Source organism: Oncorhynchus keta, chromosome 30, assembly GCF_023373465.1.
Source record: "Oncorhynchus keta strain PuntledgeMale-10-30-2019 chromosome 30, Oket_V2, whole genome shotgun sequence".
Lineage (NCBI taxonomy): Eukaryota > Metazoa > Chordata > Actinopteri > Salmoniformes > Salmonidae > Oncorhynchus > Oncorhynchus keta.
The window spans coordinates 31,325,107-31,350,115 of NC_068450.1; the positions used below are offsets into that span (position 1 = coordinate 31,325,107).

The 25,009-nt window shown below is 45.0% G+C and overlaps 1 protein-coding gene across 1 annotated transcript; it reads right to left on the reverse strand.

Moving 5' to 3' along the window:
• Positions 1-201: 201 nt before the first annotated feature.
• LOC118372121 (protocadherin beta-16-like) lies at positions 202-24,453 on the reverse strand. The gene is made up of 4 exons (XM_052487013.1): positions 22,069-24,453; positions 19,009-19,256; positions 3,090-4,573; positions 202-233 (listed from the first exon to the last, which is right to left on the reverse strand). Exons 1-4 carry the CDS (start codon positions 24,451-24,453, stop codon positions 202-204), a joined length of 4,149 nt encoding a protein of 1,382 aa, XP_052342973.1.
• Positions 24,454-25,009: the final 556 nt, after the last annotated feature.

The following is a 25,009-nucleotide window of genomic DNA, read 5'->3' on the forward strand; positions in this document are numbered from 1 at the left end:
AAGTACTGACCATTCCAACAATGCAGTGGGGGCTTTTTTTCACAAGTACAATTTGTCAGTACAGTGTGAGCACATTCCTCTACTCCTGATCAATGCAAAATATCAGGACTATTCAGACTAAACCAGAGCATGCAGGAAATCAAAAGTAAGTAAACAGAAGACATTTGAAATGTACCACACAACTCAACACAATGCAAACACTTAGGCCCAGGAGTGTTTCCTGATCACATGACCTGAACAGGAAAAGATTGGGCACTAGTTAAATCCACGTAACACACTGTGTTTCACAGAGGCTGGGCAATGGCTACAGGACAGCAGAGCAGACATAATGCTGTTGATTATTCCTATGTTGCTTCCTCCTATGACTGAAATGTGGAATATTACTGAGCCTGCAGCCATAACATGAGCACACATGGGTTCACATGGAAATCTAACCAATAAGACAAGCTCTCCACTCCTCTCTGTGCTGAGGACTCGCACGCACACACACACACTAACCACTGCATAACAGTTTAACCACTGTACTGAGAATAGCCAGATCACTGGCTCTATCCAAGGCCTTCATGTGAACACATAGTCCAAGCACTGACGAGGATGCAGCAACGCAGCAACACAGCAACACTGAACCTCTGACCTTTTCCTGTAACAACGTTTTCCCTGATCTTACCTTTTCAATGACAGGTAATATGATAGGTAATGAGTTGTAACATAACCACGGTATGTTCGACATAACCACTGTAGGCGCGACCTAACCACTGTAGGCGCGACCTAACCACTGTAGGCGAGACCTAACCACTGTAGGCGCGACCTAACCACCGCAGAGTACGACCCTGCCTCACACAGGAAGCGGCGCAGGTCCTAATCCAGGCACTTGTCATCTCCCGTCTTGATTACTGCAACTCGCTGTTGGCTGGGCTCCCTGCCTGTGCCATTAAACCCCTACAACTCATCCAGAACGCCGCAGCCCGTCTGGTGTTCAACCTTCCCAAGTTCTCTCACGTCACCCCGCTCCTCCGCTCTCTCCACTGGCTTCCAGTTGAAGCTCGCATCCGCTACAAGACCATGGTGCTCGCCTACGGAGCTGTGAGGGGAACGGCACCTCAGTACCTCCAGGCTCTGATCAGGCCCTACACCCAAACAAGGGCACTGCGTTCATCCACCTCTGGCCTGCTCGCCTCCCTACCACTGAGGAAGTACAGTTCCCGCTCAGCCCAGTCAAAACTGTTCGCTGCTCTGACCCCCAATGGTGGAACAAACTCCCTCACGACGCCAGGACAGCGGAGTCAATCACCACCTTCCGGAGACACCTGAAACCCCACCTCTTCAAGGAATACCTAGGATAGGGTAAGTAAGGGTAAGTAATCCTTCTCACCCCCCTTCTCCCCCCAACAAGATTTAGATGCAAGTGGCTGTTCCACTGGTTGTCATAAGGTGTATGCACCAATTTGTAAGTCGCTCTGGATAAGAGCGTCTGCTAAATGACTTAAATGTAAATGTAAATGTAGACGCGACATAACCACTGTAGGCGCGACCTAACCACTGTAGGCGAGACCTAACCACTGTAGGCGCGACCTAACCACTGTATGTGTGACATAACCACTGTAGACGCAACATAACCACTGTAGTCACGACCTAACCACTGTAGGTGCGACCTAACCACTGTAGGCACGATATAACCACTGTATGTGTTACATAACCACTGTAGACGCGACATAACCACTGTAGGCACGATATAACCACTGTAGACGCGACATAACCACTGTAGGCACGATATAACCACTGTAGACGCGACATAACCACTGTAGGCGCGACCTAACCACTGTATGTGTGACATAACCACTGTAGACGCGACATAACCACTGTAGGCGCGACCTAACCACTGTAGGCGCGACATAACCATTGTAGGTTGTAGGTGTGACATAAACACCGTATGTGTGACATAACCACTGTAGGTTGTAGGTGTGACATAACCACTGTATGTGCGACATAACCACTGTAGGTTGTAGGTGTGACATAACCACCGTATGTGTGACATAATCACTGTAGGTTGTAGGTGTGACATAATCACTGTAGGTGTGACATAACCACCGTATGTGTGACATAATCACTGTAGGTTGTAGGTGTGACATAATCACTGTAGGTGTGACATAACCACCGTATATGTGACATAATCACTGTAGGTTGTAGGTGTGACATAATCACTGTAGGTGCGACATAACCACCGTATATGTGACATAATCACTGTAGGTGTGACATAACCACCGTATGTGTGACATAATCACTGTAGGTTGTAGGTGTGACATAATCACTGTAGGTGTGACATAACCACCGTATATGTGACATAATCACTGTAGGTGTGACATAACCACCGTATATGTGACATAATCACTGTAGGTTGTAGGTGTGACATAATCACTGTAGGTGCGACATAACCACCGTATATGTGACATAATCACTGTAGGTTGTAGGTGTGACATAATCACTGTAGGTGTGACATAATCACTGTAGGTTGTTGGTGTGACATAATCACTGTAGGTGTGACATAATCACTGTAGGTGTGACATAATCACTGTAGGTTGTTGGTGTGACATAATCACTGTAGGTTGTTGGTGTGACATAATCACTGTAGGTTGTTGGTGTGGCATAATCACTGTAGGTTGTAGGTGTGACATAATCACTGTAGGTTGTTGGTGTGACATAATCACTGTAGGTTGTTGGTGTGACATAATCACTGTAGGTTTTTGGTGTGACATAATCACTGTAGGTTGTTGGTGTGACATAATCACTGTAGGTGTGACATAATCACTGTAGGTTGTTGGTGTGACATAATCACTGTAGGTGTGACATAATCACTGTAGGTTGTTGGTGTGGCATAATCACTGTAGGTTGTTGGTGTGACATAATCACTGTAGGTTGTTGGTGTGACATAATCACTGTAGGTTGTTGGTGTGGCATAATCACTGTAGGTTGTTGGTGTGACATAATCACTGTAGGTTGTTGGTGTGACATAATCACTGTAGGTTGTTGGTGTGGCATAATCACTGTAGGTTGTTGGTGTGACATAATCACTGTAGTTGTGACATAATCACTGTAGGTTGTTGGTGTGGCATAATCACTGTAGGTTGTTGGTGTGACATAATCACTGTAGGTTGTTGGTGTGACATAATCACTGTAGGTTGTTGGTGTGGCATAATCACTGTAGGTTGTTGGTGTGACATAATCACTGTAGGTTGTTGGTGTGGCATAATCACTGTAGATTGTTGGTGTGGCATAATCACTGTAGGTTGTAGGTGTGGCATAATCACTGTAGGTTGTTGGTGTGGCATAATCACTGTAGGTTGTTGGTGTGGCATAATCACTGTAGGTTGTTGGTGTGGCATAATCACTGTAGGTTGTTGGTGTAAAATGATCACTGTAGGTTGTTGGTGTGGTATAATCACTGTAGATTGTTGGTGTGGCATAATCACTGTAGGTTGTTGGTGTAACATAATCACTGTAGGTTGTTGGTGTGACATAATCACTGTAGGTTGTTGGTGTGGCATAATCACTGTAGGTTGTTGGTGTGGCATAATCACTGTAGGTTGTTGGTGTGGCATAATCACTGTAGGTTGTTGGTGTGGCATAATCACTGTAGGTTGTTGGTGTGACATAATCACTGTAGGTTGTTGGTGTGACATAATCACTGTAGGTTGTTGGTGTGACATAATCACTGTAGGTTGTTGGTGTGACATAATCACTGTAGGTTGTTGGTGTGACATAATCACTGTAGGTTGTTGGTGTGACATAATCACTGTAGGTTGTTGGTGTGACATAATCACTGTAGGTTGTTGGTGTGACATAATCACTGTAGGTTGTTGGTGTGACATAATCACTGTAGGTTGTTGGTGTGACATAATCACTGTAGGTTGTTGGTGTGACATAATCACTGTAGGTTGTTGGTGTGACATAATCACTGTAGGTTGTTGGTGTGACATAATCACTGTAGGTTGTTGGTGTGACATAATCACTGTAGGTTGTTGGTGTGACATAATCCCTGTAGGTTGTTGGTGTGACATAATCACTGTAGGTTGTTGGTGTAACATAATCACTGTAGGTTGTTGGTGTGGCATAATCCCTGTAGGTTGTTGGTGTGACATAATCACTGTAGGTTGTTGGTGTGACATAATCACTGTAGGTTGTTGGTGTAACATAATCACTGTAGGTTGTTGGTGTGACATAATCACTGTAGGTTGTTGGTGTAACATAATCACTGTAGGTTGTTGGTGTGACATAATCACTGTAGGTTGTTGGTGTGACATAATCACTGTAGGTTGTTGGTGTAACATAATCACTGTAGGTTGTTGGTGTAACATAATCACTGTAGGTTGTTGGTGTGACATAATCACTGTAGGTTGTTGGTGTAACATAATCACTGTAGGTTGTTGGTGTGGCATAATCCCTGTAGGTTGTTGGTGTGACATAATCACTGTAGGTTGTTGGTGTGACATAATCACTGTAGGTTGTTGGTGTAACATAATCACTGTAGGTTGTTGGTGTAACATAATCACTGTAGGTTGTTGGTGTAACATAATCCCTGTAGGTGTGACATAACCAATGTATATGTGAAATAACCAATGTAGGTGTAACATAATCCCTGTAGGTGTGACATAACGGGAGGTGCGACACAACCACTGTAGGTTCAAAATAACCAGTGTAGGAGTGACATAATCCCTGTAGGTGTAACATAATCCCTGTAGGTGTGACATAATCCCTGTAGGTGTGACATAACCACTGTAGGTGTGACATAATCCCTGTAGGTGTGACATAACCACTGTAGGTGTGACATAACCAATGTATATGTGAAATAACCAATGTAGGTGTAACATAATCCCTGTAGGTGTGACATAACGGGAGGTGCGACACAACCACTGTAGGTTCAAAATAACCAGTGTAGGAGTGACATAACCACTGTAGGAGTGACATAACCACTGTAGGTTGTAGGTGTGACATCAATGTAGGTGTGAAATAACCCCCGTAGGTTGCAGGCATGACAACCCCGGTAGGATGTAGGTGTGACCTAACCACCCTAGGTGTTTCATAATCACAGTAGGTGTGATATAACCACTATAGGTATTTCATAATCACTGTAGGTGTGACATAACCACTGTAAGGTATTTCATAATCACAGTAGGTGTGACATAACCACTGTAGGTATTTCATAATCACAGTAGGTGTGACATAACCACTGTAGGTGTGACATAACCACAGTAGGTGTGGCCTAATCCCTGTAGGTGTGACATAATCACAGTAGGTGTGACATAACCACTGTAGGTGTGACATAACCACTGTAGGTGTGGCCTAATCCCTGTAGGTGTTTCATAATCACAGTAAGTGCGATTCAACCACTGTAGGTGTTTCATAATTACTGTAGGTGTGACATAACCACCCTAGGTGTTTCATAATCACCGTAGGTATGACATAACCACTGTAGGTGTGACATAACCACCCTAGGTGTTTCTTAATTACCGTAGGTATGACATAACCACTGTAGGTGTGACATAACCACTGTAGGTGTGATATAACCACTGTAGGTGTGACATAACCACTGTAGGTATGACATAACCACCCTAGGTGTTTCATAATCACCGTAGGTATGACATAACCACTGTAGGTGTGACATAATCACAGTAGGTGTGACATAACCACTGTAGGTATGACATAAACACCCTAGGTGTTTCATAATCACCGTAGGTATGACATAACCACTGTAGGTGTGACATAACCACAGTAGGTGTGACATAATCACAGTAGGTGTGACATAACCACTGTAGGTGTGACATAACCACTGTAGGTGTGACATAACCACTGTAGGTGTGACATAACCACTGTAGGTGTGACATAACCACTGTAGGTGTGACATAACCACTGTAGGTGAATTTTAACCACGGTAGGTTGTAGGTGTAACAGGATTAAATTAGCAAAATATTTTGAAAATGGAGAGGAAACACTGGACACTGCTGCTCATGCTCCCAGATGATTTTATTTATAAGAATGTTTCGACCTTAGGATGCCTGATGAAGAACTAAGGGTCGAAGTGTTGTCACAAATAAATATCACCTGGGAGCATGAGCAGCAGTGTACAGCGTTTTCCTTTCTGTTTTCCATGAGTTTACTTTCAACTTCAGCAGCTGAGAAAAGTACCTGGATGTGTGTAAATTATTCAGCTTTTGTACAAAAAAATATATAGGTAATCAAATTGTTCAACTGAAGATCAACACAGAAGGGAAAGACTGTCAGAGTGTGAGTTAAAAGAGCAATCTTAATTGTGCTAGCTAGCTAAATTCGAAATTGTCAGCTAGCTTACTGGCTGGCTCCAACTGTTTACTGGTGGTAACCATAGCAACATGGCCACTGCGGCAAAGCAAGCAACACCCCCGTTTTCTAAATTTCCAGCAGAAATAAATTCAGAAAAGAAAAGAATCCATTTTAAACACAGAATGCTGAGGGAGAACCCGAAAAATGTGTTTGCCGACTGCTTACACAACAGGACTGTTACAAACCTATTATTTTACACAGACCACACTACTGCCTGGTATGCAGCTGGAAACAGGCATTTCAGCTATACAACAAAGAAAGGCATCTGCAAGGGAAGGCAAATATACATTTGATGACAGCGAAAAGGACCAGGAAAACAGGTTTCTGACGGTAACCGAGTACGAGAACAGCACTGTCATGCACCAGGACAGCACACCAACCTCACCTCAGGTACTCCAACAGCAGGAGCACAAACACAGATCCACCAACAGGTCTATACTAGCCCCCCTCCCCCTGCCCGTCTACAACCACCAGAGCCAAGACCACACCACCATCAGCCTGCTGAGAGACAGGCTGGCTCTGTTAGAGGTATGAGTTACTGAGCTAAAATAGCAGCCCCCCGCTACACCCCCTTCAGCCCAGACTCAGAGCTTCTACAGGACCCAGCTAAAGAACTTGTCCAGGAGCTGAGAGAGAGCCTTACCACAGCGCTTGAGGAGGTAAAGGCCACAATTAAATTTTTGTTTAAATTTTACCTTTAGTTAACCAGGCAAGTCAGTTAAGAACACATTCTTATTTTCAATGACGGCCTGGGAACAGTGGGTAAACTGCCTGTTCAGGGGCAGAACGACATATTTGTATCTTCCGGTTACTAGTCCAACGCTCTAACCACTAGGCTACGCTGCCGCCCCAATGAGGAGAGAGCCTTACCACAGCGCTTGAGGAGGTAAAGGCCACCATGAGGAGAGAGCCTTACCACAGCGCTTGAGGAGGTAAAGGCCACCATGAGGAGAGAGCCTTACCACAGCGCTTGAGGAGGTAAAGGCCACCATGAGGAGAGAGCCTTACCACAGCGCTTGAGGAGGTAAAGGACACCATGAGGAGAGAGCCTTACCACAGCTCTTGAGGAGGTAAAGGCCACCATGAGGAGAGAGCCTTACCACAGCTCTTGAGGAGGTAAAGGCCACAATGAGGAGAGAGCCTTACCACAGCTCTTGAGGAGGTAAAGGCCACCATGAGGAGAGAGCCTTACCACAGCGCTTGAGGAGGTAAAGGCCACAATGAGGAGGTAAAGAGGACCACAGCTTGAGGAGGTAAAGGCCACAGAGCTTGAAGAGGTAAAGGCCACCATGAGGAGAGAGCCTTACCACAGCGCTTGAAGAGGTAAAGGCCACCATGAAGAGAGCCTTACCACAGCGCTTGAGGAGGTAAAGGCCACAATGAGGAGAGAGCCTTACCACAGCGCTTGAGGAGGTAAAGGCCACAATGAGGAGAGAGCCTTACCACAGCGCTTGAGGAGGTAAAGGCCACAATGAGGAGAGAGCCTTACCACAGCGCTTGAGGAGGTAAAGGCCACCATGAGGAGAGAGCCTTACCACAGCGCTTGAGGAGGTAAAGGCCACAATGAGGAGAGAGCCTTACCACAGCGCTTGAAGAGGTAAAGGCCACCATGAGGAGAGAGCCTTACCACAGCGCTTGAAGAGGTAAAGGCCACCATGAGGAGAGATCCTTACCACAGCGCTTGAGGAGGTAAAGGCCACAATGAGGAGAGAGACTTACCACAGCGCTTGAGGAGGTAAAGGCCACAATGAGGAGAGAGCCTTACCACAGCGCTTGAGGAGGTAAAGGCCACAATGAGGAGAGAGCCTTACCACCGCGCTTGAAGAGGTAAAGGCCACAATGAGGAGAGAGCCTTACCACAGCGCTTGAAGAGGTAAAGGCCACAATGAGGAGAGAGCCTTGAGGAGGTAAAGGCCACAATGAGGAGAGACCACCAGCGCTTGAGGAGGTAAAGGCCACAATGAAAGGCCACAATGAGGAGGTAAAGGCCACAATGAGGAGAACCTTACCACAGCGCTTGAGGAGGTAAAGGCCACAATGAGGAGAGAGCCTTACCACAGCTCTTGAGGAGGTAAAGGCCACCATGAGGAGAGAGCCTTACCACAGCGCAATGAAGAGGTAAAGGCCACAATGAGGGAGAGAGCCTTACCACAGCGCTTGAGGAGGTAAAGGCCACAATGAGGAGAGAGCCTTACCACCGCGCTTGAAGTGGTAAAGGCCACAATGAGGAGAGAACCTTACCACCGCGCTTGAAGAGGTAAAGGCCACCATGATGAGAGAGCCTTACCACAGCGCTTGAGGAGGTAAAGGCCACAATGAGGAGAGAGTTTTACCACAGCTCTTGAGGAGGTAAAGGCCACCATGAGGAGAGAGCCTTACCACAGCGCTTGAGGAGGTAAAGGCCACCATGAGGAGAGAGCCTTACCACAGCGCTTGAGGAGGAAAAGGCCACAATGAGGAGAGAGCCTTACCACAGCGCTTGAGGAGGTAAAGGCCACAATGAGGAGAGAGCCTTACCACAGCTCTTGAGGAGGTAAAGGCCACCATGAGGAGAGAGCCTTACCACAGCGCTTGAAGAGGTAAAGGCCACCATGAGGAGAGAGCCTTACCACAGCGCTTGAAGAGGTAAAGGCCACAATGAGGAGAGAGCCTTACCACAGCTTGAGGAGGTAAAGGCCACAATGAGGAGAGAGCCTTACCACAGGAGGTAAAGGCCACAATGAGGAGAGAGCCTGAGGAGGTACCATGAGGAGAGCACTTGAAGAGGTAAAGGCCACAATGAGGAGAGAGCCTTACCACAGCGCTTGAAGAGGTAAAGGCCACCATGAGGAGAGAGCCTTACCACAGCGCTTGAGGAGGTAAAGGCCACAATGAGGAGAGAGCCACAGCGCTTGAGGAGGTAAAGGCCACCACAGAGAGAGCCTTACCACAGCGCTTGAGGAGGTAAAGGCCACAATGAGGAGAGAGCCTTACCACAGCGCTTGAGCCAATAATGAGAGGTAAAGGCCACAATGAGGAGAGAGCCTTACCAGAGCCTTACCACAGCGCTTGAGGAGGTAAAGGCCACAATGAGGAGAGAGCCTTACCCACTTGAGGAGGTAAAGGCAATGAGGAGAGAGCCTTTGAAGAGGTAAAGGCCACAATGAGGAGAGAGCCTTACCACAGCGCTTGAAGAGGTAAAGGCCACCATGAGGAGAGAGCCTTACCACAGCGCTTGAGGAGGTAAAGGCCACAATGAGGAGAGAGCCTTACCACAGCGCTTGAAGAGGTAAAGGCCACAATGAGGAGAGAGCCTTACCACAGCGCTTGAGGAGGTAAAGGCCACAATGAGGAGAGAGCCTTACCACAGCGCTTGAGGAGGTAAAGGCCACAATGAGGAGAGAGCCTTACCACAGCGCTTGAGGAGGTAAAGGCCACAATGAGGAGAGAGCCTTACCACAGCGCTTGAGGAGGTAAAGGCCACAATGAGGAGAGAGCCTTACCACCGCGCTTGAAGAGGTAAAGGCCACAATGAGGAGAGAACCTTACCACAGCTCTTGAGGAGGTAAAGGCCACCATGAGGAGAGAGCCTTACCACAGCGCTTGAGGAGGTAAAGGCCACAATGAGGAGAGAGTTTTACCACAGCTCTTGAGGAGGTAAAGGCCACCATGAGGAGAGAGCCTTACCACGGCGCTTGAGGAGGTAAAGGCCAACATGATGAGAGAGCCTTACCACAGCGCTTGAGGAGGTAAAGGCCACCATGAGGAGAGAGCCTTACCACAGCGCTTGATGAGGTAAAGGCCACCATGAGGAGAGAGCCTTACCACAGCGCTTGAGGAGGTAAAGGCCACCATGAGGAGAGAGCCTTACCACAGCGCTTAATGAGGTAAAGGCCACAATGAGGAGAGAGCCTTACCACAGTGCTTAATGAGGTAAAGGCCACAATGAGGAGAGAGCCTTACCACAGCGCTTGATGAGGTAAAGGCCACCATGAGGAGAGAGCCTTACCACAGCGCTTGAATAGGTAAAGGCCACCATGAGGAGAGAGCCTTACCACAGCGCTTAATGAGGTAAAGGCCACAACGAGGAGAGAGCCTTACAACAGCGCTTAATGAGGTAAAGGCCACAATGAGGAGAGAGCCTTACCACAGTGCTTAATGAGGTAAAGGCCACAATGAGGAGAGAGCCTTACCACAGCGCTTGATGAGGTAAAGGCCACCATGAGGAGAGAGCCTTACCACAGAGCTTGAATAGGTAAAGGCCACCATGAGGAGAGAGCCTTACCACAGCGCTTAATGAGGTAAAGGCCACAACGAGGAGAGAGCCTTACAACAGCGCTTAATGAGGTAAAGGCCACAACGAGGAGAGAGCCTTACAACAGCGCTTAATGAGGTAAAGGCCACAATGAGGAGAGAGCCTTACAACAGCGCTTGAGGAGGTAAAGGCCACAATGAGGAGAGAGCCCTACAACAGCTAGGAAGAAGGAAAAGAAAAGATAACTCATGTTTACTGTTATCCTGTTTCTCACTCTCAACAACTTAGTAGTTACTATAGTACTGACTGTGCTGTTTCTCACTCTGAACAACTTTGTAGTTACTATAGTACTGACTGTGCTGTTTCTCACTCTGAACAACTTTGTAGTTACTATAGTACTGACTGTGCTGTTTCTCACTCTGAACAACTTAGTAGTTACTATAGTACTGACTGTGCTGTTTCTCACTCTGAACAACTTTGTAGTTACTATAGTACTGACTGTGCTGTTTCTCACTCTGAACAACTTTGTAGTTACTATAGTACTGACTGTGCTGTTTCTCACTCTGAACAACTTTGTAGTTACTATAGTACTGACTGTGTTGTTTCTCACTCTGAACAACTTTGTAGTTACTATAGTACTGACTGTGCTGTTTCTCACTCTGAACAACTTTGTAGTTACTATAGTACTGACTGTGCTGTTTCTCACTCTGAACAACTTAGTAGTTACTATAGTACTGACTGTGCTGTTTCTCACTCTGAACAACTTTGTAGTTACTATAGTACTGACTGTGCTGTTTCTCACTCTGAACAACTTTGTAGTTACTATAGTACTGACTGTGCTGTTTCTCACTCTGAACAACTTTGTAGTTACTATAGTACTGACTGTGCTGTTTCTCACTCTGAACAACTTAGTAGTTACTATAGTACTGACTGTGCTGTTTCTCACTCTGAACAACTTAGTAGTTACTATAGTACTGACTGTGCTGTTTCTCACTCTGAACAACTTAGTAGTTACTATAGTACTGACTGAGCTGTTTCTCACTCTGAACAACTTTGTAGTTACTATAGTACTGACTGTGCTGTTTCTCACTCTGAACAACTTTGTAGTTACTATAGTACTGACTGTGCTGTTTCTCACTCTGAACAACTTTGTAGTTACTATAGTACTGACTGTGCTGTTTCTCACTCTGAACAACTTTGTAGTTACTATAGTACTGACTGTGCTGTTTCTCACTCTGAACAACTTTGTAGTTACTATAGTACTGACTGTGCTGTTTCTCACTCTGAACAACTTAGTAGTTACTATAGTACTGACTGTGCTGTTTCTCACTCTGAACAACTTTGTAGTTACTGTATTTCTGACTGTTATCCTGTTTATCTCACTCTGAACAGCTTAGTAGTACAGATGCACAATTGAAAGCAAGTACGGCAACTGCACCGCCCGAAACCGCAAGGCTCTCCAGAGGGTGGTGCGGTCTGCCCAACGCATTACCGGGGGCAAACTACCCGCCCTCCAGGATACCTACAGCACCCGATATCACAGGAAGGCCAAAAATATCATCATGAACATCAACCCCCCGAGCCACTGCTTGTTCACCCATCTATCATCCAGAAGGCGAGGTCAGTGCAGGGGCATCAAAGCAGGGACCGAGAGACTGAAAAACAGTTTCTATCTCAAAGCCATCAGACTGTTAACTTAAACAGTCATCACTAGCATATTAGAGGCTGCTTGCTGCATATAGGCATAGACTAGAAATCACTGGCCACTTAAAGGAATGGAACACCAGTCAATTTAATAATGTTTACAAATCTTGCATTACTCATCTCATATGTATATACTGTATTCTATACCATATCTTAGTCCATTCCGCTCTGACATTACTCGTCCAAATGTATATAGTCTTAATTCATTCCAACTTAGATTTGTGTGTATTGGGTATATATTGTGAAATTTGCTAGATATTACTTGTTAGATATTACTGCGCTGTCGGAGCTAGGAGCACAAGCATTTTGCAACCCCCACAATAACATCTGCTAATCACGTGTATGTGACCAATAACATTTGATTAGTACTGTATTTCTGACTGCTATTCTTTCTTTTTGCAACATGAAATCACTATCAGTTAGCATGTGGAACGTTCAGGACCTAAACTCATCAACCTTTGGATTGAAGAGTTTGGCACTGGAGTTCAACAAAAATTCTACAAGATGTTGACGTCATCATTCTGCAGGAGACATGGTGTAAAGTAGACATTGTCATTCACTGTCCCACAGGCTATAGAAAGGTAATTGTGCCATCACAGCTCAATAGAGGCAGAGCCTCTGGAGGACTGATCATTTGGTACAAATCCCAACTACAACGTCTAATTGATCCCCTCAAAATTGGGAAATATCACAATTGGATAAAACTGAAAAAATGACTTGTACTGACAGAAAACTGTGTGTTCCTTTGCGCAATATATATATATTAGTGGTAGTGGTTAGTGCCTAGTGGTTAGTGTGTTGGGCCAGTAACCAGCTGGTAGCCTAGTGGTTAGTGTGTTGGGCCAGTAACCAGCTGGTAGCCTAGTGGTTAGTGTGTTGGGCCAGAAACCAGCTGGTAGCCTAGTGGTTAGTGTGTTGGGCCAGTAACCAGCTGGTAGCCTAGTGGTTAGTGTGTTGGGCCAGTAACCAGCTGGTAGCCTAGTGGTTAGTGTGTTGGGCCAGTAACCAGCTGGTAGCCTAGTGGTTAGTGTGTTGGGCCAGTAACCAGCTGGAAGCCTAGTGGTTAGTGTGTTGGGCCAGTAACCAGCTGGTAGCCTAGTGGTTAGTGTGTTGGGCCAGTAACCAGCTGGTAGCCTAGTGGTTAGTGTGTTGGGCCAGTAACCAGCTGGTAGCCTAGTGGTTAGTGTGTTGGGCCAGTAACCAGCTGGTAGCCTAGTGGTTAGTGTGTTGGGCCAGTAACCAGCTGGTAGCCTAGTGGTTAGTGTGTTGGGCCAGTAACCAGCTGGAAGCCTAGTGGTTAGTGTGTTGGGCCAGTAACCAGCTGGTAGCCTAGTGGTTAGTGTGTTGGGCCAGTAACCAGCTGGTAGCCTAGTGGTTAGTGTGTTGGGCCAGTAACCAGCTGGTAGCCTAGTGGTTAGTGTGTTGGGCCAGTAACCAGCTGGTAGCCTAGTGGTTAGTGTGTTGGGCCAGTAACCAGCTGGTAGCCTAGTGGTTAGTGTGTTGGGCCAGTAACCAGCTGGTAGCCTAGTGGTTAGTGTGTTGGGCCAGTAACCAGCTGGTAGCCTAGTGGTTAGTGTGTTGGGCCAGTAACCAGCTGGTTAGTGGTTAGTGTGTTGGGCCAGTAACCAGCTGGTAGCCTAGTGGTTAGTGTGTTGGGCCAGTAACCAGCTGGTAGCCTAGTGGTTAGTGTGTTGGGCCAGTAACCAGCTGGTAGCCTAGTGGTTAGTGTGTTGGGCCAGTAACCAGCTGGTAGCCTAGTGGTTAGTGTGTTGGGCCAGTAACCAAAAGGTTGCTGGATCAAATCCTCAAGCTGACAAGGTACAAATCTGTTGGTCTGCCCCTGAACAAGGCAGTTAACCCATGGTTCCCAGGTAGGCCATCATTGTAAATGCAAATTTGTTTTATTTATTCAAAAAAGCTTTAAAAAGGACAATCAAAATCCATTCGACTCCCGAAGTGCTGACCAGGAGCTCAATAAGAATGTTCAGGCCCTCAAATTTGATCCTGAGTGTAGGTTATGTCCCTGACATCTGGAATCAAGGACTCATAACCCCAGAGGCATGTGTGTGAACAGTAGGTGGTGAACAGTAGTGGTGAAGGTTTTCTGTAGTATTAGAAATGAAAGAGTTCTAAACGTCCTTAATAAGCAATGTCTTGAGTAAAAGCCAAATTAGATTCATACCAAAACATTGCACGACCGATCATATTTACACCCTACACACCCTGATAAAACAAACATGTCCACCAAAATAATACCAAAATGTATGCTTGCATTATCGACTTCCAAAAATATTTGGATTCTATTTGGCATAAGCGACTGTTCAACAAAGTTATTGAAAGTGGTGTAGGGGGTAAAACAAATGACATAATTAAATCAATGTGTACAGGCAACACGTGCAGCATAAAAATTGGCAAGAAAATAACAGAATTCTTTAACCAACCAGGGGTGGGGCCTTCGCCAGGGTTGCTGTCTGAGCCCTGCACTCCTCAATATTTACATCAATGAATTGGCTACTGTTCTAGAGAAATCCTCAGCCCCTGGTATTAGTCTCCACAATTCAGAGGTTAAATGCCTGCTCTTCGCAGATGACCTGTGCCTGCTGTCACCCACAGCACATGGCCTACAGCAAAGCCTGGACCTGCTGGAGCAGTACTGCCAGACCTGGGCCCTGGCAGTAAACCCCCAAAATACTAAAATAATGATTTTCCAGAGAAGATGCAGATCTCAGGGAATTAGACCAAAGTTCTCAAATGGTACAAAATACAATGCCTTCAGAGAGTATTCATACCCTTAGACTTTTTCCACATTTTGTTAGGTTACAGACTTGTTTTTCCCCTCATCAATCTACACACGATACCCCATAATGACAAAGCAAAAACAGGTTAAGAAATTTGAGCAAATTCCTAAAATAAAAAAAGACTGAAATCTCACATTTACATAAGTATTCAGACCTTTTACTCAGTACTTTGTTGAAGCTCCTTTGGCAGTGATTACACCCTCGAGTCTTCTTGGATATGACACTACAAGCTTGGCACTCCTGTATTTGGGGAGCCCCAGTCTGAGGTCCTGAGCACTCTGGAGCAGGTTTTCATCAAGGATGTCTCTGTACTTTGCTCCGTTCAGTATTGCCTCGATCCTGACTAGTCTCCCAGTCCCTGTCACTGAAAAACATCCCCACAGCATGATGCTGCTACCACCAAACTTCACCGAAGGGATGTTGCCAGCTGTCCTCCAGATGTGATGTTTGGCATTCAAGCCAAAGAGTTCGATCTTGGTTTCATCAGACTAGAGAATCTTGTTTCTCTTGGTCTGTGAGTCTTTATGTGCCTTTTGACAAACTCAAAGCGGGGTGTCACGTGCCTTTTACTGAGGAGTGGCTTCCGACTGGCCACTCTACCATAAAGGCCTGCTTGGTGGAGTGCTGCAGAGATGGTTATCCATCTGGAAGGTTCTCCCATCTCCACAGAGGAAATCCTGGAGCTCTGTCAGTGTCACCATTAGATTCTTGGTCACCTCCCTGAGCAAAGCCCTTCTCCCCCGATTGCTCAGTTTGGCCGGATGGCCAGCTCTTAGGAAGAGACTTGGTGGTTCCAAACTCCTTCCATTTAAGAATGATGGAGGCCACTGTATTCTTAAGGATTATCAATTATGTAGAAATGTTTTGGTACCCTTCCCCAGATCTGTGCCTCGACACAATCCTGTCTCGGAGCTCTATGGACAATTCCTTCGACCTCGTTGCTTGGTTTTTGCTCCGACTTGCACTGTCAACTGTGGGACCTTATATAGAAAGGTGTGTGCCTTTCCAAATCATGTCCAATCAATTAAATTTACCACATGGGAGACTCCAGTCATCTCAAGGATGATCAATGGGAACAGGATGCACCTGAGCTCAACTTCGTGTCTCAAAGCATAGGGTATGAATACTTATGTAAATAAGGTATTTGTTTTTTTTGTTTTTAACACATTTGCAAAAATGACTAAAAACCTGTTTCCACTCTGTCATTATGGGGTATTGTGTGTGGATTGCTGAGGATTATGTTTTATTTCATCAATTTTCAAACAAGGCTGTAACTTAACAAAATGTGGAAAAAGACAAGGGGTCTGAATACTTTCCCGCCATTAAAAAAACAACAAATTAATATACTAACAACAATGTGGCTAAAATAAATTGTATGTGTTATTGAACAAATTGAACTTGATGGCGGCGAGGTGTGGGGTCCACTTACAGAACAAGATTTCATCCAATGGGACAAACACCTCATTGAAACCCTGCATGTAGAGTTCTGTAAGATTCTCCTACATGTCCAGAGGAAAACTACAAGCAATGCATGCAGGGCAGAATTAGGCTAATATTCACTAATAATAAAGGCTACAAAAATAGCAAATAAGTTTTGGAAACATCTAAAATACAGTGACCCCCTCTCATAACATTACCAAGTCCTGCAATGCCAAGAACTGAGCAAAGAAAAGAGTCCCCTCATCCAGCTGGTCCTGGGGCTGAGTTCACAAACCTGTTCTACTAACACACTGAAGCCTCAGGACCAGAACATCCAATCAATCAGAATGAACCGAACTACAACGCAGTCAAAACAAAACGTATTACTTATTGGAAAACAAGCACAAAGCCAAAGGCAGTGCTGTCTGGCCCTAAATGGACAGTACACTGTGGAAAAGTATTTGACCACGGTTAGTGATGAAAACCTTAGAAAAACCTTGACAAAGTACAGGTTCAGTGAGCACAGCCTTCCCATTGAGAAGGGTAGACACATGAAAACCTGGCTCCCTGTAGAGGAAAGGCTGTGCAACCACTGCACCACAGCATAACCTGAGACGGAGCTGCATTTCCTGACAACATGTAAAAAAAACTAAAAAACAATTAGTGTCATTTTCCCAAATTTGAAACCCTTATTCAAGGTTTCAAAGACCTCTCTGATGAGAATAGGTTACCCGTCCTGTTGGGGGAGGACACAGAGAGCTGTGGGTTGGCAGCGCACTACATTGCTGCCTGCCATAAGTTGAGGGACAGTGTCTGACAGACCAACCAACCTGCATGTTTCTTCTAAGCCATTGTTATTGTCCATTGTATGGTTATTTTGACCCTTGATTATTGTTGTTACTATTGTCCCGTTGACTATATTGATAATTATTATTTAAATTATGTTAATATTGTACATCTCCAAAGTATTCTTTGGCAATATTTACATTGTTACGTCACACCAATAAAGCAAATTGAATTGAGAGAGAGAGAGAGAGAGAGAGAGAGAGAGAGAGAGAGAGAGAGAGACACAACACCAGGTTAACTCCTCAGAAATCTGAATCAATAACATAAAAATAATACAAGTTGACTTATGAGATACTGACGAGACACATTAGATGTGGACTATGTTGGACAAACAGCACGAATGTCTGAGGCTATTGACTAACTTTTCATCATTTTAAATGATCAATGAGTAATTGACCCACGCCATGTGCTTTGCAATAGTTGATACTTAATTAGATACATCATCAGAAGTTCATTGCCCAAGGCTCACCTTGAGACTAGCTGTGTCTTGCACGTGGGACTGTGTCTTTCTGATAGGCCATGCTGTTTTCCTCAACGTGTCTGTGTCTATGGAACACCCAAAACGTAAGTGTCCCTTCCACGAGCCAGTGGTCAGAAAACAGTTGAAACTGTCATCTTTAAGGAGAGTCCCACGCCTGTGGGGAAAACAGGGAGGCTGGACACGAAGTACATGAACCCACGTCTACACATCTTGAAGTACACGACTGCACTGATCATAAGGAGTAGGAGAGAAGACATGGTCACCAGGGCAATTATCAAATAAAGCATGAAGTTACAGCTTGCCTGTGAGGGAATTAATCTGTGAATTCAAAGAGCTTGTTCAAAACAGGCCAAAACTACATTGACTGTTGCAGTGGCTGAGAGGAACTCAAGCCCGTTGTCCCTTGCCATGATCACATGGGTTTGTTTAGGCTAGTCCTGCTCTTCAAAACAGCCTCACAGTCCTGATTTCTCCACTGTGTATGCCAATAGTGAAGGGGTTGGGCTGCGGTGCTTAGGAGAGCCACACGTTATGGCCGGAGTCGGCGTCCACAGCAACCACTTTGGTAACCAGGTAACTTTTAGGTGCCTCCAGCAGCAGCAGGTCCTCTGTGATGAAGCCAGATGATTGGACAGGTTACAGAACAACGGGTATGTTGTCATTATGGTCACCGATGAACACCCTTCACAGTGCAGGTACTGGAGAGAGGAAGGGTACCATCGTCTTGAGCTGTGACTCCCACCTTTTAGTGACTGGCCTGCTGGTAATCAAAGGGGCGCGAAGTGAATAGCTCTCCGGTCTGCATTAATAGAGAAGGAAAAGGGTGTTTCTGGGTTTATGCCCTATGATGAAGAGTATAATATTTTAGCATTGGATCCCGTGTTTAGATCCTCGGCTCTCATCCTTATCACTAATGTGCCTCTACGTTGGTTTTCCCAAACTTTAGCAGTGTACTCGCTCTGAGGAAAAGTATGGGGATTGTCATTCACGTCGTCCACTATGATGGATATTCATTTTCTACTGGACAGTGAGGGAGAATCAGAGTCACCGACTGTCACCGTGATGTTATAGTGTGGGTTCATCTCTCTGTCCAATATACCCTCAGTCACCAACAAAGTATTTCTTAACCTCTGATATCAATTTAAAAAGGAATACTGTCTGAGATGGCACACTTGACCCGGCCGCCATTTCCAGTGTCCAGGTCATGCATGTTTAGCAAAGCAACCATGGTACCAGGTTGAGAATCCTCGGCCACCATAGCGGAGGCAGATTTCACAGCTATCACAGGCTCAATGTCATTCACATCAATCACTTCAATTATGAGTTTACAGGGTGACGCCTGACCCCCGCCATCTTTAGCTTGGACATCTACCTCAGGCGCACTCGCCTCCTCATAGTCCACTTGACCCACTACCCTCACCTCACCGCGGGGACATTGTCATTGGTATCCAGAACATGGATGTGAATAGACACGGTGCCTGACCTGGCAGAATTACCCCCGACAACACCACTGATGGTCAGAGTTATTCTGCCTGGGTCTCCTGGTCCAAGGCTTTTTTCAGAACCAGTTCTGGGTTATGGTATTTCATTAATTGGGGTGATCATTTTTAGGGCAAAATGATTAGTGTGGCTCAGTTTATAACCACGAACTGAGTTGGTTCCCAAATCAGGGTCATGCACACTCTCTAGAGGGAAGCGTCTATCCCAGCACCGTTGACTCGACCAGGTCAAGACCAATTTCCCCAGGAGCAAAAGCAGGGCTGTTGTCCTTCATATCCTGAATATCTAAAACAAGACTGTACAGTGTACACTTTGAGAGGATCCTCCAGCAGCAATTGATACTGTAGAACGCATACATTCTCTTGTACGCACAACCCCTCTCTATTTATTTGCTCGCTGACCTACAGAGAGCTGAAACCAGAGTCAAGAGTCACAGAGCTGCAGAGTGCCCTCCGCCACGATGCGGGCTCGACGTGCCCCAAGTTCAGGCAATTTCTTCCTCAGATCTTTTGCCACATTCCCAATGACTGAACAGCGCACATCTCCAAGCAACGGTACAAAGAGAAAGATATTCACCCGAAACTGCATCCCTTAACTTTGTTTTAAGTATTGTTGTTCTATGGTACATCCTTTGTTGACATAAAAAAAAATAAGTATATATATATTCACACACAGTGGGGAGAACAAGTATTTGATATTTTGATGCAAAATAATTACAAAAAAAAATATCATACAATGTGATTTTCTGGATTCTTGTTTTAGATTCCATCTCTCACAGTTGAAGTGTACCTATGATAAAACATTACAGACCTCTACATGCTTTGTAAGTAGGAAAACCTGCAAAATCGACAGTGTATCAAATACTTGTTCTCCCCACTGTATATATATATATATATATATATATATATATATATATATATATATACATACACAGTACCAGTCAAAGGTTTGGACACACCTACTCATTCAAGGGTTTTTCTTTATTTTTACTATTTTCTACATTGTAGAATAACAGTGAAGACATTAAAACTATGAAATAACACATCCGGAATCATGTAGTAACCCAAAAAAACGTAACAAAATCAAATATATTTTAAATTCTAGATTTCTTCAAAGTAGCCACCCTTTGCCTTGATGACAGCTTTGCAAACTCATGGCATTCTCTTAATCAGTTTCAACTGGAATGCTTTTTCAAGTCTTGAAGGAGTTCACACATATGCTGAGCACTTGTTGGCTGTCTTTCCATCACTCTGCGGTCCAACTCATCACAAACCATCTCAATTGGTTTGAGGTCGGGTGAATGCAAAGGCCAGGTCATCTGATGCAGCATTCCATCACTCCCCTTCTTGGTCAAATAGCCCTTACACAGCCGGAAGGTGTGTTGGGTCACTGTCCTGTTGAAAAACAAATGATAGTCCCACTAAGCGCAAACCAGAGGGGATGGCGTATCTCTGCAGAATTCTGTGGTAGCCATGCTGGTTAAGTGTGCCTTAAATTCTAAATAAATCACTGAGTGTCATCAGCATAGCACCCCCTAACCATCACACCTCCTCCTCCATGCTTCACGATGGGAACCACACATGCAGAGATTTACATTTACATTTAACATTACATTTAAGTCATTTAGCAGACGCTCTTATCCAGAGCGACTTACAAATTGGTGCATTCACCTTATGACATCCAGAGATCATCCGTTCACCTACTCTGCGTCTCACAAAGACACGGAGGTTGGAACCAACTATATCAAATTTGGACCCATCAGACCAAAGAGCAGATTTCCACCTGTCTAATGTCCATTGCTCGTGTTTCTTGGCCCAAGCAAGTCTCTTCTTATTATGAAGCTGGTTGAGAGAATGCAAAGAGTGTGCAAAGATGTCATCAAGGCAAATATTGGCTACTTTAAAGAATCTAAAATAAATTTTGATTTGTTGAACACTTTTTTGGTTACTACATGATTCCATATGTGTTCTTTCATAAGACATCCTCATGATCTTTGGAGTCCCGGCTTTCGTTGTGAATTAACATATACCGTGTTTATTTAATTTATGCTTCACAGCGCTAACCGGAATGAAGGTAGCAGCAACCTTGAAATGAGCTCATACGCTTGGCCTGCTCTTATACATCGTATTCCTAAATATGGTAGTAAGTCACACCAAATAATTGAAGGCACATATCAGTAGCCAAGATATTCAGCTTTCCGCAGACATCCTGCTTTTGCAGATAGGGGCTACCGTTCTCATACCAGACAGAATTGAATAAAACAAATCCAATAAGGTCTCCAAATATGGGGACTTTACATTTAAAGAGGTTTTAAGAATAAAGGTTGTCAACAAGTGATTGGAAAAGTCTATAAGGTCACTTCAACAACAGACATGTTCACATAAATATTAGCAAGACAACTGTACACACTAACTCGCGCAGTACAGCTAAACACTTTCTACACATGTGTGAGCACGTGATGTGACATACATAAATCATTACAAGGAACAAAGGAAAATAATGATTATGTCGTGTCTCACATGTATAAGGGGTGTTCAGTGACATGGAAAGTGGCGGCCAACTGCAGCAAGGAGGCAAACACTATCAAAACAGGCTTCTCATCTCATCCTTCTGTCTAAATTGCTCCACCCTTCCAAAAACGTTCCATCTGTTTTACATTGTGATTAGAAATGGTGGCCTAAGTACCTAGAATACACATCAAACGCGTAACACAATTGAATAGAGAGGCCTACCTCTGGGGACCCCTGGGAGTCATCAAATGCTTCAGCAAAGATTGTTGGTGTTGTTCTCAGAGTCTGGTCCACAAGCAGCGTGTTGTCATTGGAAGATCTGACGAACTTGAAGTCACTTGTGCGCGAGCCTGTCGTCAGGTATGCGTCATAATTGTATGTGCTGCGGAGAGTTCCAGCGCCATCCAGCTCTGGGTAGTTGGGAGGGAGATACGTGCTGGGGATGGCGACCGTTCCGTCAAACAACAGTCTGGGCTTTCTCCTGCGGCAAAACTTCACGGTTAGGATGACAATGATGAAGGTGAAGTAAAAGGTGGAAACGGACACCAGCGCGATGATCAGATAAGAGGTGAGTTTGGAATTGTTTTCATCATAAGAGATGTCTTTCAGTTTTGGCACTTCAGCCAAGTTATCAGAAATCACTAAATACATGGTACAGGTGGCAGAGAGAGAGGGCTGTCCGTTATCTTTCACTGACACAATGAGGTTCTGTTTCATGCTGTCAGATTCAGAAATGTCCCGCTGTGTCCTGATCTCTCCGCTGTGGAGACCAATAGTGAAAAGTCCTGGATCAGTGGATTTGACTATATGATAGGACAGCCAGGCGTTCTGGCCGGAGTCCGAGTCCACCGCTATCACCTTGGAAACCAGAGAGCCCTCGTGCGCAGCTTTGGGGACCAGTTCAGTCATGAAGGATTTTCCCTCCGGGGCGGGGTATAGTATCTGAGGAGAGTTGTCATTCACATCCGTTATGAACACACTGACCGTGACGTTGCTGTTGAGTGGAGGAGAACCGTTGTCTCTTGCCACCACGTGGACTTTAAAACTCCTGAATTGCTCATAATCAAACGACTTCACAGCGTGGATCACCCCCGTGTCTCCGTTAATGGATAAAAACGAGGACACTTGGACACCGTTCACCTCACCGGGAAAGAGAGAATACATCACTGTGCCGTTCTGTCTCCAGTCTGGGTCGCGTGCAGTAACGGAACACACGGAGGAACCGGGTTTGTTATTTTCAGTCACGTGGGCTTTATAGGACTGTTCCTCAAACACAGGTGGGTTGTCGTTAACGTCAGCTACAGATAACTGAACACTTTTAGAGGAGGACAGAGGTGGAGAGCCCTCGTCGGTGGCAGTGATTGTAATGTTGTAATCAGACACCAGTTCTCGGTCCAGTTCGCCCGTGGTCACCAGAGAATAGTAGTTTTTGATGGATGGCACCAGCTTAAAGGGGAGGTTTTGCTGAATGGAGCAGCGGACCTGTCGGTTATTTTCAGAGTCTCTATCCTGCACGTTAATGATGCCCACCTCTGTACCAGGTGACGCGTTCTCGGGTATGGGGTTAGTCAGAGATTGTAGATATATCACAGGAGCGTTGTCATTAACATCTGTGATGTCTATTATGACTTTAGAATATGATGCTAACCCTAAACCATCCTTAGCTTTGATTCGCAATTCAAATGATGAAAATTCTTCAAAATCTATAGTGCCAATAACTCGTATGTCTCCTGTTTTACGGTCGATAGAAAATATGTTCTTTACGTCTTCTGAAACATGAACGAAGTCATACGTGATCTCCCCATTTGCTCCGTCATCTGCATCCGCAGCACTCACTGTAACCACTACAGTATCTAAAGGAGAGTTTTCAGGCAGACTGGCTTTATAGACGGCCTGGCTAAACACTGGGGCGTTATCGTTAGCATCCAGTACAGTGACGTGTATGAGTACAGTACCTGATCTCTGCGGAGAGCCTCCGTCTACAGCTGTAAGCAATAATTTAACATCCTGCTTTTGTTCTCGATCAAGCTCCTTCTCTAGAACAAGATCCACAGTATGACTATCTACAATCAAAACGAAATTGACATTCCTTTCAAGTGTGTATCTTTGAACCGAGTTCTGTCCTATATCCGCGTCATGAGCCTCCTCCAATGAGAATCGAGTGCCTTTAGCTGCAGATTCCCATATTTCCATATCTATCATCTCCTCGTTAAATTGTGGATAGTTGTCATTAATATCTTGAACATGAAGGCTAATACGTTGCAGCTCCAAAGGATTTTCCAATACAAGTTCCTGTTTTAAAACGCACAAAGCCTTATTGCCACAAAGCCCCTCTCTGTCAATCCTTTCAGCAACAATCAAATCTCCGGTACTCAGATTAATGTCACAATACCGTTTTTGGTTTCCTTCGGTATCAATACGGGCCTTACGAGCGGACAGTCTGCTCGCCTCCAGCCCGAGATCCTTGGCTATATTTCCAATAACAGATCCTCGTTTCATCTCCTCCGGAAAAGAATAGCTCACGTCTCCATAGGCGGAGTGCAGCGGTAGAAGAAAGAAAACAAAGCCACAGACCAGGCCTGTCACTGTGAATATTTTGTGCTCCATCCTTAGATAAGAACGGTGGAGAAATAAGGCTGCAGTTATGTGCGTCACTATATGCAAATATCCAAAGTGAAGATATAGTTTTCAATCGAATATAATTCCAATCAAGCCGAGAAAACACTAACAAAAGTCAGGTCCCCACGACTTTCTGCAGCGCAGTGAACAACCCAGAGCGTTGTATTCGTCAACATGAAGTTGCTCACCAGGTGAACAGCGACACTTTCAGTGCACTTCATAAATTGCATGTTTTAAATGACAACACACGGACGAACCCATTATTGATTTGATCAAATGCAAAGCACACTATCGGGCCAAGCTCATGAAATAGACATAGAAGATCAAGACAGCCAGAATAAACGAGGATGAAGGCAATCCGCACATAACAGAACATAACACCTGGACAGCTATACCCGTAAAAGAGGAAATCTCACTTTTCTTCTCATTCTCCATTTACATTTCAGCTGATAAAGACAATATGTTTGTCCAGGGGCGCAACTTTCCCTGGGGATGGGGGACATGTCCCCCCCATATTCTGAAATTGCATCTTTGTTCCCCCCAG

Bases quoted from the DNA above. Each gene is read 5' to 3' on its own strand.
- LOC118372121 (XM_052487013.1), bottom strand. From the start codon at position 24,453: ATGGAGCACAAAATATTCACAGTGACAGGCCTGGTCTGTGGCTTTGTT. The intron at 19,257-22,068 runs GTAGGCCTCTCT...CCCCGCGGTGAG, and splicing joins ACTCCCAGGGGTCCCCAGAG to GTGAGGGTAGTGGGTCAAGT. The intron at 4,574-19,008 runs GTGTGCCATCTC...TCACACCTACAG, and splicing joins GGAAATGGCGGCCGGGTCAA to GGATTATGTTACACCAACAA.